Raw genomic sequence first — 17,542 nt, forward strand, 5'->3', positions numbered from 1 at the left:
TGTCGCACCGAGCTCAGCCTCATCACCACCAACCAAACCAACGTACACTAACCTTAGCTCGTACCACAGACAGGACTTCTGCCCGGGACTCCTCATCTGATATGCCAGTGCACACTGGACACCATGGGTAATAGCTGAATTGTACCTTTTACCCCGCCTTTCATGTGCTAGTTGCTGTCTAAGCGAGTGAAGCTTGTGCTCTTTCCATCGCTCTCGCATTGACAATAAAGGGCCAACGTTAGGGGCTTGTTAACGTTAGCCACCTTAGCTGCCCGTTAACGTTTATCTCATTGATCTCTCCGGTTGTTTTGGGTCTAAATAAATTAGCACAGCGTGGTTTTTTAGGTTTGATGCTGATCTATTTCATCTGTCGCTTGTCATGCAAAATATCGTTAATGTCATGACTCGATGAGGTTGTTTTGTTGAGATGGCATATTTTCTCATCCTTGCGGAGGAATACATTTCTTTACCCAGTCGATGTCGTGCTGCGGTCCGTTTACTCGTGGCAGTCAGTGATGACGACTACATGTAATGTTATGACATTAGCAGTCCAGTTGTTTTGAGCGCCATCTAGTGTTGATACTGTGCTCTCCAAGAAATTGAGCTTCGGGTTGGGCTTGGTTAATGCTCTATTAACTCTGTAGGCACTAGACTGCATCAGGTTTGGTCTCAAGTGTTAAATCAGTGACTTATTAAAGCTTTATTGGATACAAAATGACATAGATTTGAACAAAGCTAACCCTGTTGGAAATTATGTGCAAATCATAATGATCAAAATGCAAATGGAAAAAAATATCCACTACTGTAAGGTGTAATGAATGATAAAGTTAAAACTAACAAAATGCTGTAACAAAAAGCAATGTTGGACATATATGAATTTAGATTACAATGTCCTCTGATTAGATGCAGTGATTGTTCTGTGGTGTGAAGAGGACTTGAACCTGTTGCTCATGTGCTTGGAGCATGACTGTGTCAAAATGATCATAAAACTGACTGAGCAAAACAGGAAATCTGCTGCATGGGGAGTCAGAGGTGGAAATTACTTTATTACATTCTTCTGGTTGTTTTCATTTCATGCGGGGAAACTGAAAATATCTAATATTGTTGGCTTACTTTTTACAAATGCAATCCCCAAGTGATGATAGTCTTCATTATTTTTCAAGATACAGACTTTTATACCTTTAAAACTGCTAAAACAAATAGAGCTTTAATTTTCTTAGACTGTTGACAGTGTTACAATGCAAAGTATTGCCATGTATATTATGGAAAGATGGACGTGTTAAGACACTTGGTTTGCAGTGAAAAATTGTTACATATTATAAACACTAGCTATCAATATTCAGAAACAATTTGGTCAGAGCTGATCAAAGGTTTTTATAAACTGACCCCCGGTCAGACTGTGGAGGGAAGGAACAAGTTATGTATATTGCACAATGGTGTATGCAGTTATTGTGATGCTAGTTGCTGCTGGGTATGGTGCTATAAGTTGATATGGCTTTTTCTATTGTAAATGCTGTATTTTGTGTGACCCCAAGACTTTTTCTGTATTGTATGCAACGCTGTCCCTTTTAAACTTTGGAGTATGAATCAACGCCTTGCTCCATTGTTTATACAAGCCCACACCCATTAAGTCTTTTCATGTATTTGAACTGGTTGCCCAGAGGCTTATCATCTGGGCGGATAAACAGCACTCCTATCAACCCTCACTCAAAAACGCACAACTCACAAAACTGGAATACAAAGTCATCTCTAAAATTCAAATCCTGTGAACAGCAGTTTGAAGTTTAATGGGCCTGTTTATCCAAACTACAAAATGCATTTAATCAAAAATATATAGATATAGCCGTGGTGATTTTGGAGATAGCTGCTTTTTAAATTTTTGCTGCTACAACAAAACAATATTTTAATAGAGATTTGTGACTCATTTCTTTCTTTTTTTGCTTTCTGCATTAAAAAAAAGATAATTAAAGACCAAGGCCAATGTGATTTTCCATGAACACATATATGCTATCAATTGCTTTCAATGCATCTACAAACATAACCCTATTTAGTGAGACACACCCCAGTGAGAATCAGACTTATCTACTGCCATTGCCTATTATTCCTATAAGCCGATTCGCTTATTAAAGATAAAGTATATCAATATACTGTATGTGCTTCATTTTGGAAACCAAGTGACAAAAATTACAGTTCAGAAATGCCAAAAATATAGTTTTTCATTCAGAAACTGTGTCACTATTGCATAGTTTGTCCATCAGAGAGCACTGACAATAAAATGATAGTGAAACTCCCTGCTCAGTCCCCAACCAAAAAGTGTGAAAGTGCATTAAATGGTGGGAACAAAACTAATTTCTATATGCATATTTATAATTCAACATTTCCCTGAGAAATCATGAATTATGTTGTTTGAATGAATGAATGAAATTGATTGGTTACTTAGAGAGTATAAACTCTGGTCACAACCAAAGGATAGGGGCGGAAGCTTCAGCTTATAGCCCCCCCTTTTCTTACATATCCATAAAAGCATATATGTGTAGCCTATATGTGTATGTTATAACGCAGCAGCAACTGCCTTTCATTGTAAAAACAAACAAAAAACAACTCAAAGCATTAATTCAGGTTATTTTAGACATTAATATATGGTACAGGATTCAGTCCTGGACATTATATGTTTTAAAAATATGTTTTTAGATGTATGTGTGTGTGATACAAACACACACACACACACACACACACACACACACACACACACACACACACACACACACACACACACACACACACACACACACACACACACACACACACACACACACGCTCTCTTCCTTCATAGTGACTTGTGAGGCTGTTGTACATCATCGTCTTTTCTCCTACACGACTTGAACGCCGCAGCAGAGTATCTTAAAACGTGAACTCCCCATCTCCCCTGCGTATCCCACAATCCTTTTCGGTGTGGCTGGCTTCATCGCTTTTACGTTAGAGATCAGCTGAGCTCGTGCATCGCTGCAGTGAGTGCGCGGGTGCCAGCGGCTGGGGATCGGAGCGGCTCGGTGCTGCTCGGTCTGTGTCTCTGGACGTCATTTTAACCCCCCTGCTCGACTGGAGACGGGGCTTTCTCAGCGGCTGCAAGAATGTGACGCTTTTATGAATCCGCGAATTTTTTTTATTTTTTATTTTTGTTAAAAAAAAAAAAACACAGAATATGATCGAGTAAACGCTTAGATTTTTTTTATTATGATCATTATTTATTAGTATCTCGTTCATCATCGGTCCTCTCAGAGCGGAATACACCTGGACTGGTCTCTGCTGCGTTACTGTCCGGGTTGAGGAGGAGATTCCTGTTTTCCTTCTTACCGGGAGTGGGCAATAATATGTCCAGGCGAAAACAGACCAACCCCTTCAAAGTTGACTGTAGGTATCCCAGGTATCTATCCGTCTCATGTCATTTCACGATTTATTTATCCATGTCACGTCCATTATCCCTCCATTCTTTGGTTGTTGAACAGGATTATTTTTTTCCTCTGCTCTCAGTATTTCAATTACTATCAAGACAGGGCTTCTTCGTGACATGCCACCACATACTCGATGTGTTATAGTATTATGCAGCAGCTGACATTTAAATATCAGGGCTGTTTTGTTTGGCTGAGGGTTTGCATGAAAACGTTTCCTTGTCAGAGTGGTGATGGATATCGCTCTCTTTCATTTTGTCTTGTAGTTTGTTGTGTGAAAATCCAGCACAGGTCCTTATTAGCTGATCTGTGATTTATTTTTTTCACAGCTTGTTCTGGGGTCACATGGACAAAGTAGAAACCAATGAGGTGTCCAAGAAATTAAACATCAATTCTGGGCAGTTTACAATAAAAAAAAATGAATGGCTAAAAAGAAAATAATTAAATATGTAAATAAGTATTAGAAAAGATGCAATTCTTACTTTAAACTTGCTGTGACAAATTCAGCATTGTAGAATGATGCTCTTCTCAAACATGAGACACATGTTCTTGCAACCAAACCTAATCATGTGAACATCTTTCCTTTTCAAGTGTATCATTTGTGCAATCCTCGGAGATTCATAACTCATATCACTCATGTGTCTGTGTGTGTGTGTGTGTATTTGCCAAGTAGACTGACTCACAAAAAGCCCTCTGATAGCATCTTCCTCTAGTCTGTATGGCAGGCCTTGTGGCTAACCATGTTTTGTAATAAGGTGTCATTTCTGCAAATTAATACGGCAAGAACATGTCAGAGGCGTTAAAACAGAGCGGACTTAAAGTCGCACCATGACTAGCATGATATGATCAGAGGGGACAAGCGTTTCAACTTTTACACTCTGAGGATCTGCTTGGTGTCAGTTTCAGTACAAGATTACAGGAAAGCAACAGAGAGCACATAGTCAGCATTTAAAAAAAAAGTGTTATTGCTGTTTGGTTTAAGATTTTTCAGCTTTTGCTGAAATCAGTATATCTTTCTCCCTTTCTTCCCTTTTAGAGTGACATAGCTACAACATTTGTTGCAACACAAAGTCTATTCATGCACATTTCTGAGGAAATACAGATTTATTGGCAGAAAACAGTGGCACCAATCTTGATAATCAAGCTTTTCAAACATCAACTAGTGTCAGCTTCTCTGATGTGAGGCTTTGCTGCTTGTCTCGGTTCATCTGTCTCTGTCTGTAAACTGAATATCTTTTAGGCTTGGACTGTTGGTCAGATGAATAAATAGCCTATTTGAACATGTCACCTTGTGCTGCAGGAAGTTGATTTTTTTTATTATTTTATGGTGTTTATTATTACATAATCTATCAATTGAGAAAACAGTGAGCAGATTTTCTTAGTTGTCAGTAATAATCATTTATACATAGTTAAGAATGAGCCATTGTTAAACTAATTATTAGTTGGGCTGCAACTTTGATTTTTATGCAAAATTTGCTTTATTTAGATACATAGCAGATTTCCACCCCCCCCCCCCCTGTGGCTTTGTCTCTGGCTTTCTACCCCCTAGATCCCCTTGTTGGTAGACAGCATGCTGACCTCTTAAATACGCCTCAGTCCGCAGAAGGGGATTTCCCAGTGTAATCTACTGAAGTTATGCATGTTGCAGCCCGTCCTTTCTAAACATAGTTTATTTTAAACTGACGTTGAAATACATCTCGCACTTGCGCCTTCACTAATCCCTGTGAGCTAATTAGCTCATTGGCTGCTCTGTAACACCTCTACAAGAGTCCAGAGTGGGAGCTGAAACCTCTCAGGAGGGCCTGATGATACAGTGTGGTGTTTGCATATGTTAGTGCACTTCTTACTGTGATAAATGCAACAGCAGTTTTTTGTTTTTTTTTACACTGACAAGGCGTAGCTCTCTCCGTATCACTGGAGTGTGAGCTCAGGTTGTGCACACTGACTTTCCTCTACTTTGCCTTGATTGTTGTTACCTGTCTTTTCATGTGAGGTATGAATCACACACACACACACACACACACACACACACACACACACACACACACACACACACACACACACACACACACACACACACACACACACACACAGAGCTGTCCCCCCAGAGAGAGTCAGACCAGACAGACAGACTGACAGACCAGACAGGCAGGGAGACAGTCTGACAGGCAGGCGGGCGGGGACACACACACACACACACACACACACACACACACACACACACACACACACACACACACACACACACACACACACACACACACACACACACACATATATATAGGGAATTCCAGACAATAATACAACAGTCGTGTCTGTCTTGCTATTTGTTTTCCTCCTTTAGTTTGATGTGCAACAACACCAGGAGAAGCAGCAGTGTTATATAAGAGTTAATTAAGGCACTGCTTTCTGCAGAAAAGTGGATTGAGTCCTTGAGGTTGACAGTAAATAGAAATCTGTTTGTGTGAATGTATTGGCGGATGTGTTTTCAGTACACACCCTGAACCACTCTGTTTCTTGGAGTAAATCAGAAAAAAATTACATTTATTGTTTTTAAGTTCATGATATTTCATGTTTTTGAGGGAGCGGACACATCTGTGCTTAACAGAAATCTTTATTTATTATGGCACCTAATAAAAAAAAGTACCACTTTGAAGTTCAGCATCTCAGGCACCTGTTTCTCTCTAGTAACTGAACTTGGTTTTCAAAGAATCATAAATGAGATATGTGACGCAGCACATCAGCATCAGCAGCACACAATGTTTCCTGATTGAACGTGATTGCTGCTGTGTGCTTTGCTTTCATGGCGATACTAGTGCAGTCTTGTGTGGCCAAATCAAAGAATGTAAATATTACTTCTTTTTTTTGTTGTTTTCACCAAGGAAGGAGGAAGAGTTGAAGGAGAACTGTAGGCGGCAAACCAACGGGAGAAAGTCCTCCTCAAGAAAAATGGTTCAGCGCTTCATCCTCTCCTCTTGTTATAGTGGGTCACCAGTTAATCAGAGTGAGAAGAATTGATCGAACGAACGTCTGGTCTGGCCCACCATCCTCGTTCTCCTCTGTGTGTGTGTGTGTGTGTGTGTGTGTGGGGATGGAAGACAGAGGCCCCAGCACTTCCTGCAGATTCAGACGGTGTTGTGTGTCTGTGTGTGTGTTTTTTGGAGGGGACGGCGGCTGAAAAGAAGAAGAGGAGGAGGAGGGGACAGGGACAGGGGGGTGGGTGGTGGTGGAGTGGTTGAATTCAACAGGACCCCCATTGCTTGGTGTTTGAGTAGAGTTTTGGCATTCTATCTTTTGTCTGTTTTGTTTTGCGCGCTTACCCCCACCACCCTACCCTCACCCCCCCCCCCCCACCCCCACCCCTCTGTCCTCCTCCTCCTCCTCTTCTCTCCCTCTTCTGTGTGTCTGTTGGCTGATGAGTTTGTCTCTTTGTCTGGATTCAGTCAGACACTGCGTCACCTCCTGCCTACAGACACACAGACTCAGAGATAACATCACAGTGGCAGAGACTGAGGGAGAGAGAGAGGGGGGGGGGGGGGTAGTGGTGGTGGTGGTGGTGGTGGAGGGGTCGAGGAGAGACAGATGTACAGACAGAGCCCTAGCAGTGGGGGGATGGGTATCTCTCTCACACATCAATCATTGGCTATGTGCCGTGAAGCCAGCTTGTTGTAGTAGTTCATAGTTCAATACTCCGACCCCACTCCACCAGTGCAGTGTGTGTGTGTGAATGTGTGTGTGTGTGTGTGTGTGAATGTGGGAAAAGCGCCCAAACTGTCTTCACACGTCAACTTCCTGCCAAAAAGGAGCAAAACAGTGGATTGACAAACCTCCTCAAAATTATACTTCTCTTTTCCTCTCATATACAGAAACAGGGAGAGAAAGTGTGTGTTTGTGTGTGTTTGTGTGTGTGTGTGTGTGTGCGTGCGTGCAGTACCTCAGGATTGTGACAAGGGCTGTAATTACTTCTGTCAGACTCAGGTAACTGAAGTCGGGATCTCTCTCCCATCTCTGGGCTGTGTGGTAATGGGCAGAGAGCACACAAGGGAAGAAAATTGGATTTTAACTTATCATTAATTTTCAGCAACCTCAAGTGCAAGAGATTAGAACGTACTCGTGTTTGTGCGAACGCCAGAGGAGCTTTCAACCAAAAAATGTCTCCAATAATGCGGCGACAGTTAAATATAGGCCTGCAGGGGGGTCAAGTGCAATAATAAGAAAAGTGAAGGTATTTTATCAAATCCTGCAATCAGCAGCCAGGGCCGAGCGTAAAACAAAGAGGAGCATCACAAAGAGTTAAATGAGGCACATATGGGCTGTCATGGTATGAAGCTCCATCCTCCCCCTCAGAGCCGATGGTATAGATATGGAGGTAGCTCGAGCTACATGCAAGCAGGGAGGACAGAGGGCGAGCCAGGCTGTTCAGTGTGTGGGTGGTACTGAGAGAGAGAGAGGGAGCGAGAGAGAAACACACTGAGTTGCAAAGCAGTTAGCTAGAGGAAAATAGTGCAGGCTGCTTCCCCCGTGGGACTGCAGCATAGCTGTGGAACAGAGCAAGCATGTATCTGTGAGGGTATATGTGTGTGAAAAAATGGGGGTTGGGATGCAAATGAAGTTAATTTGTGTGTGCACGTATGTCAGTGAGCTTGCTTTGCTGGCTTAGCGTTCATTAGGCTCCAGCGTTGGATATATTTCATAGGAAAAGCAGCCATATGGATGAAGAACATCTCGTGGTCCACGTCGTCTTCACTGCACTGAATCCCCAAAAGTCTTGAGAGAAATGTGGGATTGTATAATCATTTTTTCTTCTTGGTGGACTGTGCTGTTCTGATGATAGGTTTCCCTCTAGTTGCCATGATTCAATCATTTCATTATAATCATAGAGCATTAACCAAATGGCAAAATGTCAAGGATACACATTGTGTCCTCTAAAAATCACAGCGAGTTTTAACATCATGGACAAGGCAAGAGCCCTTGGCTATAGGTGAATGCAACTTGTGTTGAAAAATTCATACCTCCGTGTGGTGTGCTTTGACAGAAGATGCTGTTTCCATGTGGCAACAGAGATTAAGCACTCATGCAGGGTGCAGTGTAAAACGATTTCTCACCTAACTCACTTGATTTATTGACATTAGCTTCATTAGATTGAACTTCAGATTTATTTTTAAAAATCAGGTTATTTGTGAAATGATCTCCTCAGTGGGAGGAGCCGCCTCTGTGCTGCACAGTCATATCTGTATCTGTCTGTATGCATCATACAGGGAGCGCGTTTCCATCTTACAAAACCAGTCTTCTATACTGTGAAACTAGATCAGCTTGTTCTGCCATTCATATCATCATTCATTTAGATCAGTGGTTCCCAACCTTTTTTGGCTTGTGACCCCATTTTGACATCACAAATTTCTGGCGACCCCGTCAATCAAGATGCACCAGCTCAAATATTTTTAAATGCTGCATTTTATTTGAACTTGATTTATATTTGAGAAAGTATAGAATACAGTTGTTTAAGACTGAATGTTGTGTTTATAATCATAATTTTAAAAGAATAATAATTAGTTTTAAAAATATTTTTAGTAGTATTTTTTTTTAATCAATTACTAGACATTTCAGGCGACCCCACGTGGGGTCCCAACCCCAAGGTTGAGAAACACTGATTTAGATCAATCCAGCAAACTAAACATGAAAAACATTAGTAAGCAGATTAAAAACCTAATGATAATATTCATGGTAGTAGTACACCCAAAATATTCAACAGGCAGATACACAATATAAATGGTATTGCTAAATCTCTGATAAAAGACAATTTATATTGTCATATATATCTTATATATGTTGTTCTATATAGCTATCATGTGTTATAACCATGTGTTTTCATGCAGGTTTACCTTATAAAGTTCCCTGACCTTACCTTAACCGCACTCCTCTCTTTTTCCTCTCCTGTCCACTGTACAGAAACATTTATCATTTGCTACTGTCTCTTTATCTCCAGGGCCATTCCACACTTCAGGCATCACAGGACTTCAGCACACTATTAACATGGATGGCAGGGATGAATTCACCGAAGACAGTGAATGCTGCAGCAACAACTCCCAGGAAGTCCACGGGCAGGATAGCATCTCAGGTACAGGATAGAGGGACGGGACAGAGGAGGAGGAACGGACAGATTCTGTAGGAACATCCTCGGATTGAGGGGTGTTAGTGAGAGTAAGCCCTGCTCTGTGTTTTGTTGTCTGTCTGTATTGATAGGGCTGTGTTTGCCTCCATAGAAGACAGCGATAGTGATCTTGACAACCACGGTGAAGACTCGTCCTCCAACACCTCAGCTGACGACCACATGACCACCAAGAGAACACAGTGCCGCCTACAAGGAGCGGGGGTCAAAGAGGTGAGTGGGCTGGTACGACAAAATACGGGCTGGAGTTATGAGCGTGTCAATCTTGATTGTGCCACATTGTCTGTTTTATTCATTTTGGTTTGAACATGAACATACAAACAAAACTCTGCAGAGATAAATTATTGACTAGGATTTGCCCTGCATCTCTGTGCACACCCAATTTCATCTGGAGTTATGTGGTGCACAGCATGTTTCAATTTCAATTTCAATTTATTTATTTTTCAGGAGGACAGTGTACAATGTTCAGCATTCCTTTCTAACAAGGACGAAGGGATGTGGTTGTACCCAATTGCAGCCAGGGCTGGTTTGCATGGGTAGTCCCTTTGCCAGATGTTATTAGGCACAATACCTTAAAAAAAAAAAAAAGTAATAATAATAATACAGTCACAGTACAATGTAATGCAAGGCACATAGGCAGTAGACCATTAATATATAAAACTATACAATACAATACAATAAACTTATAATAAGTCACAGTACAATATAAGGCAACCACATAGGCAATATACAATTATTAAAAAGAGAAGAGAAAAAAAACTGTACATTAGAGCTTGATTATTAGTGTTATGCGTTGTGATAACATGATAATAGAGATTGCACATACCATGTTTCTACCATGTTTCGAAATGTGGTGGTGACAAGTCTTGTGTTGCCTGTAGAAATTATGAACATAAACGGCCAGATGTTTCTTTAAATTGTGATCCACCACCAGTGTGTGAAGCAGCAGTTGATATAAATGTTCATTTGTGGATAGATATTTCCTGTGTGTAATATTAGTCATCATTGTGTAGTGTGGTAGTATTTGCTGCAGTTTTAATGGGTGTTACCGTAAAGACCTGCACTGGCCCATTTAACTGTGGTTTTCAAAGCTTAATGTGTTGCACAAGTTGTAAGGAAAATAGCGGTGAAACTTCTCATAAGATTATCTTTTAAAAGTGTAAAATGCAAAGTGCTCATGTCTTAAACCACATCCATCGTCATGCTTGGTTATCTCATATACATTTACTATAGATCATGATCCTGACAGATTTTAACAATGCGATACAACCACGTTGTAAAAATCTCTTCAGACAGTCAGAATATACCAACACTCAAAAGTCTCAAAAGTAGGGTCTCCAGTACCACATTTTGCCATGATGACACACACACACACACACACAGACTCACAGGGTTAAAAAACAATAGTAGCGCTGCTGTCCTAGCTGGTAAATATACTGCCATGCGATTCAGAAAGTCAGAAAATAAAAGTGACAATCGCTTGAATGGACTTGCAGTATATAACCTGTAGAGAACACCCCTGGTAGCAACCAATATGTTTTGTGCTCAGACCTTCTGTTTTAAAAATGCTCAGTATTTCAGTTTGTGTGTGAGTCACATCTGTGGCAGCACACAGCATCATGTCACCGTTAGTGAGTCACCGGGGCCTGTGAGAATTTTGCTCATTCATACACTCACATCTACACATCATCATACAAGACTTGCAGAAATGATTCAGGTAGAAGAAAACATGAAGTAAGTTGTGGCTCTAACAGATTTGATATTTGTATCACATAGTAAAAAAAACAGTGTAAAATTGTATACAATCCTTCACACATGGTTTAATCTACCTTTACAAATGAATACAGAAGTGGATATGATATAAGGCCACACTGCTTTGAAGTTGCAGAGATGTTGTGATGTGTTTAGTTTATTGCATACAGCTAAGTTTCTGAATTGTGCTTTAATGGTGCTTGGTTTCTGTCAGGAGAGCGAGGAAGGGGCAGACCACGGCAACTTTGTTTGTCCTCTCTGCACGCTGGACTTCAGCAGCCCGGAGAAACTCATCTCTCATGTCTACCAGGTGAGAAAACATATCTATATGTCTCATCTAGAACAGAATCACGACATCAAAGCACCTTTCTGTCCTTTACTGCTGTTTGTTCCGACTAAGATGCCTAACACAATAAGTCATCACCTTTAATGCAGGTGGGATGATCTTATCTAGTGCTTTTATTATCAAATATTTTAAATAATATTTATTTAATTCTTATACAATAGAATATATATCTTATTTTATATTATTAAAATATTTATAATACAAATATTTTAATGATTATTACATATTATTTCCAGTTATAAATGATGGAAATGAAGAAGTCTCTCTTTCAAATGTTACAGTTGCAGCATTTCAGGCTCTCAGTCGTCATTTCCCAGTAATCTACGACCCCCCCCCCCCCCACACACACACACACACACACACACACACACACGCACTCTCACTATACATGTCTTGATCTAAATGTCTCACTTAACATTCAGTAGTTGATTTATACCATACTTCAGCATTTGCAGAGCTCACAGCATCAACAGTGTACTTTTTCTTTTTCCCCTTTCACAAATGCCATGCAGCTTGAAGGATGACTGTGCATTCTGTCACCGTAATGTTGAGCAATTACTACAGCATCTGCCTTGTTAGCCCTTGTGAACCATAGAGACAATGCTACAAGACACAATAATCAGTCTCCACCGTTACAGTGGTAATTAATTGTTGATGAAGTAATTAAATGCAAGACCAGTTCTGGTACTGAGTAGTCCACATAGCACCAGATTTGAATGTTAATGATTTGTAATATTTAAAAAGTCCTGTCACTCACATTTTATTACATTGCATTAGCAGCAGGCATTAGAAGATTTCTCTATGTCCAATAAAGTGCTAACTTTAGGTGCTTATAGCGTACAGTTGTATGGATTAGCCATGAATATACTAACACTAATAATAAAGATATGTTATGTAGAATTAATTATGCAATAATGATAATCTACAATTTAGAATATGTTGTATTTTTAGATGCTTGTCATCTCTTAATGTCTTTTTTTCCCCCTAGTTTCATGTTCTTATCTCTCCTCTTGTCTTGAACAGCACACGACTATGATGAGCAACAGCAAGAGCTATGTGTGCCCAGTGTGTGGGCGAGCCCTGAGTTCGCCTGGCTCACTTGGACGGCATCTTCTCATCCACTCTGAGGACCGCCTCTCCAACTGCGCTGTCTGTGGCGCACGCTTCACAGACACCAACAACTTTAACAGGTTTGGCTCATTTCTACTGTGGCTCTCATCTCAGGTCATTAATGCATTACAGGAAGATTTACTGCATTAATGATTTTAACTTTAACGTAAGAAGTATAAGGATATGATACAGATAGACAGATAGATGTTGTCACTTATTATATTTTTGTTATTCATCAAAATGATTTTGGCAGGGGTGAAGTAAATTAATTATTCATTATGAGTCAGAAGTTTCAGGTCACAATGTTTGATCAGGAAAATATCTAGATTGACCAGTTTTTTTGTGTGTCTCTAACACATGTGACATGGTGTATTAAATAATAAAGGTGAAAATGTGTGTGTAATGCAGCACAGTGGGGCAGTGGTTCACATGATAATGCCAGATCCAGAACAGGAGGGATGAATAACATTAGTCCTGGAATCACAAATTAAATGGAAATAAACTTGCATGTTGCCTAGCAACTAGCATTACATCTCTAATTTAAACAGCACTGACAAGGTCAGAACAAACAGTAGAATGACAAACAGCATAGGAAGCAGTAGTGTTGTTTTCACTGCAGTGAAAGGAAACGCAAAGAAAATATGACGCTGTAGTTGTGTATAAACTAAAATAGAGCAGCCATGTGATGTTGTTATAGCCAGCTAGAGTTATGTGTGAACAAAATAACTCGTTGTCATTCCCATCCTGTTCCCATAGTGTTATCAGCTCCCGTACAGCTGTTTAATAGTGTGCAAAACCTCTCTCTCAGTCAACCACAGGTCTCGTGACACAGTATTGCTCATCTCAGAAACAAATACTTGGGGAACTGAGTAAGATGAAATGAGTCATCTTTTCCTTTTTAGACAGAAAGGCTGAAAGTCATGTCAGTCATCCAAAACGATGTGACGGCACAGACGAGCTTGTGGTTACACGCTTTTGGCCAGTGGCTAACAAGAAGACAAGGCTATGATTGTTTTAAGTATCTTAAACAAGCGTTGTCGTCATGTAACAAACTGATGTATTGAGCCTTGTTACAGTCCGGCAGCAGTAGCTAGGACACCACTGTAGGTGTGGGCAGTATGATCAGATCATTAGTGGTGGAGATGAAAAAAAAACATTGTTACATATTGTAAAATAAAGAACGTAGGAGGTGACTGTTGAGGAAACTTTGTCTTGAGAGTTTATAACAAAGAGAAGTGAAATAAAGAGAAAGTATAGTCAGTAACATTCATGTTCAGGCAGTTCAAATTTAAAATGTTGTCTCACTGAGCTACAGGAGTAAACATTGTTTTTGCCTTAAAGGGATAGTTCAACATTTTGGCAAATTGGCCCATTGCCATAATCCCTATAGTCATAGCAGTATGTTCGTTACCTTTAATTGTCGGTGCAAGCTGTTTTTAGAACGGCGGAGACAACAGAGCTACACTACGGAGGCTAATGGGATTTCTTTACCTCGAAAACAACTCTGTCTCGTAACGTAACGTTATTATCTCATAGCGTGGTGAATGTGCAGGTCACAACTTGTCCACAAGAGTGTTTTGGAGTTGTTGGATTGTGTATTTGATGAGTTTGATGAGGGAAACCAAGAAATCCCATTAGCCTCCGTAGCGTAGCTCTAAGCAGCTCGCGGCTCTGCTCCTCCGTTCTAAAAATAGCTTGCACCGACAATTAAAGGTAACAAACCTACTGCTATGACTATAGGGATTATGGCGATGGGCCAATTTGCCAAAATGTTGAACTATCCCTTTAACAAATCTGATAAATTCTGTCTCCTATCACAGGGAGAAGCTTCAAGATGTCATCGACACAACCAGGATGGATGTCGGCAGTGACAGGGACTGCTCCATGTCCCACTCCCTCTCCAGCAGCCCCATGGACAGCCCCGGGCCCGGCCCTCGCTCCTGCCACGGCCCCGGCCCCAGCCCCAGCTCCTGTCAGGGTCCGCGCCCGTGCCACGCCCCTGACCCCAGCCCCAGCTTATGTCAGGGCCATCGCACCTGCCAGGGACCCGGTCACATCCCGAGCCAGTGTCACGGCTCCAGACCGTGTCACGGTGCGGGCCCAGGATCTGGACCGTGCACGGGCTCTGACCAAGGACCCTCGTTCCCTTCACTGCCTGACAGTCTCCTCTCTGAGGGGCCATCGCTCGCGTCCATCCCCGATTCTCTCAACTCCTCTTCCTCAAGCCTCCCTCCCATCCCCGACATCCTAAGCCCCATGCCCGTGTATCCTGCCGGGGTGCTGCTGGTGTGCAACAGCTGCGTGGCCTATCAGCAGCTGGTGGAGGCCCAGTCGCCGATGAGAAAGTGGGCTCTGCGTAGGAAGAACGAACCCTTGGAGGCTCGCATGCATCGGCTGGAGCGCGAGCGCACGGCGAAGAAGAACAAGCGGGCGTGCGAGACGGACGAGGAGAGGGAAATGAGGCGGCTGCGGGACCGCGAGGCCAAACGCATGCAGAGGATGCAGGAGTCGGACGAGCAGCGGGCGCGCAGGCTGCAGAGAGACAGGGAAGCCATGCGAATGAAGAGGGCCAACGAGACGCCCGAGAAGAGGCAGGCCAGGCTGATCCGCGAGCGGGAGGCGAAGAGGATCAAGCGACGGCTGGAGAAGATCGACCCCGCTCTGAGGACACAGATAGAGCACGATCCTGCCGCCATGGCCGCCCTCACAGCGGACATGAGTCTCTTTCAGTTCCCCTGTCCTATGCCTGTCCCCTCCATCGATAACGGCCTGTTCATGAAGCTGCCCTAACTGGACCGGAGGGGCGGCGGCGGCAGCGACAAACTGGAAACTGGCTCCTGAGCAGCATCGTTAACCTCACAGCGAACCATTCCGAGCTGGTTTCACTCCCAGCATCTTCTGTGTCGGACAGCTTCACACAAACTTTGCTTCGTTAAATACAGCAAAAAAAAAAAAAAACTACATCGGTTTCTAATTTATTACAGTTTAGAAAAACCTTGGAAACAGGGTTGAGAATGTTTGTTATTGTACGGATGACAATGACATAAAAGCATGTTGTAAAGAGATTTAACACAGTTCATTCTAGTAGGAGCAGTTTTACTTCCTTTGAGGAAAAAAAAAAAGATCTTTTGCACATGGACCTTCAGTGACAGGAGTGGGGACTCTGTAGCCACAGCCCCCCTCCTCTCTGGTCCACTCCGCCAGCCCAGTGACTCGGGTTTACCGGTAGCTACACCTCTCTCTTCAAGCTGCCACCATGGGTCCCTGGGAAGTTCATATTCAGTCAAACTACTACCTCAGCTGGCGCCGTGATGGCGGCCCCTCTGTCCTGTGGCTTACTGCGTTTCCAACTCCAAGCTTCCAAAGCTCTCTATGTACTGTACACTACTACAGAGGATGCGGGTTGTTCTCCACATGTTGTGTTTGGGTTTATCACTCAGGCTTTTCAATAGGACACAAACACTCACAGGAGGAGCAGGTGAATTACACACACACACACACTGTTACCACGTGTGTTTCTGGCACTTGAAACAGTTGTTTGCAGGTGATCTTTGAGTGTTTTGTCCTATTGAATAAGCCCGGTGTCGAGCAACATTCCCCCTCATCTCCTGAGTTGTGCATCTTAACGCATTCATCTTCGCATTCTTTTCGCCAATATTTAAATCTGTTTTCTTTTCTTTATGCTGTTACACTCCGAATACTTTGCCAATGTCTTTTTTTTTAATTTTTTTTTTACTTTCTGTTACAGAGCGTTTCTTTTTGCTCATGGTAACTCAGTCTGTGCTGCTGTTGTTGTACTGTACAATACATTAGTTACCTCTTATATATTTTGGGCTCATCATCACATTATAGAATATTGTGCTAAAAATGTTCAATTAAGTGGTCACAATGAAACAAGTCACATGTCACATTACTTGAATTTTACCTGCAAAGACGTATTTGTTTTCCTGATAATGGGTAAATTGCAACATGAAAGTGGGTTATTACTATTATTATTATTACTGTTATAATATAGGGCATCCTACACAGATAATGCAACCTCCTCATGCAATTTCTGTAGCATTCACATGCTTTGTAAGGCTGCAGTTCCTTCAAAATGGGTAAAGAGTACCACTTAAATTATTACTATAATTATTGCTTTTGTTATTGTTGTTTTTTTGTTTTCAGAAACAAATGTACTGACTCATACGACAGGTGGAGATAATTTCAAACTCTTTTTGTTTCCCTCATCCGTTACTGAGCACTGGGGCTACCTGCATGACACATACAGCCCACACCGGGAGAGATTCTATTAATCTACATTCATTAACCTCATTCCAGCACATATTTATGCAATATGATGTGAATATATTTTTCTTGTGAAAATGTTTTCTTTGTTTCCATCAGCAGTATAAAAGATAGTTTTAATGTTTAAATTTAGAGGCCATGTTTGGATATCCCTTGTTTTAATTTCCTGCCTGTAAGGTTACCTCCAGTTTTTTTCTTGACTTCACTTCTCCAGATGCAACATTTACAGTGTCAAATGAGAAGTTTCTGAAATTTTCTTCAGAGAATATCAGAGACAGGGGCGAGTACTGGTTCTGTTTGAGTCACTCCTAGATGAGAGTCAATCTACCTGGCTGTTTAACACAGCAAATGTAACAAAGAAAAAAAAAAAAAAACGTTTTTTTTTTTTTTCCTTTTAGTTTCATCCTCAGAGGCTTTTCTAGGAGTGCA

The 17,542-nt window shown here is 41.6% G+C and overlaps 1 protein-coding gene across 2 annotated transcripts; it reads left to right on the forward strand.

Annotated features, from left to right (window-relative positions):
• Positions 1 to 29: 29 nt before the first annotated feature.
• znf821 (zinc finger protein 821) lies at positions 30 to 15,919 on the forward strand. 2 transcript variants are annotated; one of them, XM_083994526.1, is made up of 6 exons: positions 30 to 127; positions 9,436 to 9,567; positions 9,713 to 9,831; positions 11,585 to 11,680; positions 12,740 to 12,906; positions 14,647 to 15,919. In XM_083994526.1, exons 1-6 carry the CDS (start codon positions 124 to 126, stop codon positions 15,614 to 15,616), a joined length of 1,488 nt encoding a protein of 495 aa, XP_083850652.1. In that variant the 5' UTR covers positions 30 to 123; the 3' UTR covers positions 15,617 to 15,919. The 2 variants fall into 2 exon arrangements, with proteins under 2 accessions (XP_083850652.1, XP_083850653.1); XM_083994527.1 differs by having other exon boundaries at positions 9,716 to 9,831.
• Positions 15,920 to 17,542: the final 1,623 nt, after the last annotated feature.

The sequence above is a fragment of the Trachurus trachurus genome (assembly GCF_905171665.1).
Source record: "Trachurus trachurus genome assembly, chromosome: 3".
Lineage (NCBI taxonomy): Eukaryota > Metazoa > Chordata > Actinopteri > Carangiformes > Carangidae > Trachurus > Trachurus trachurus.

What these genes read in the sequence shown, in the direction of transcription:
- znf821 (XM_083994526.1), top strand. An exon ending in TCATCTCTCATGTCTACCAG is followed by an intron (nt 11,681 to 12,739) that starts GTGAGAAAACAT and finishes TGTCTTGAACAG; the next exon opens with CACACGACTATGATGAGCAA. An exon ending in GACACCAACAACTTTAACAG is followed by an intron (nt 12,907 to 14,646) that starts GTTTGGCTCATT and finishes CTCCTATCACAG; the next exon opens with GGAGAAGCTTCAAGATGTCA.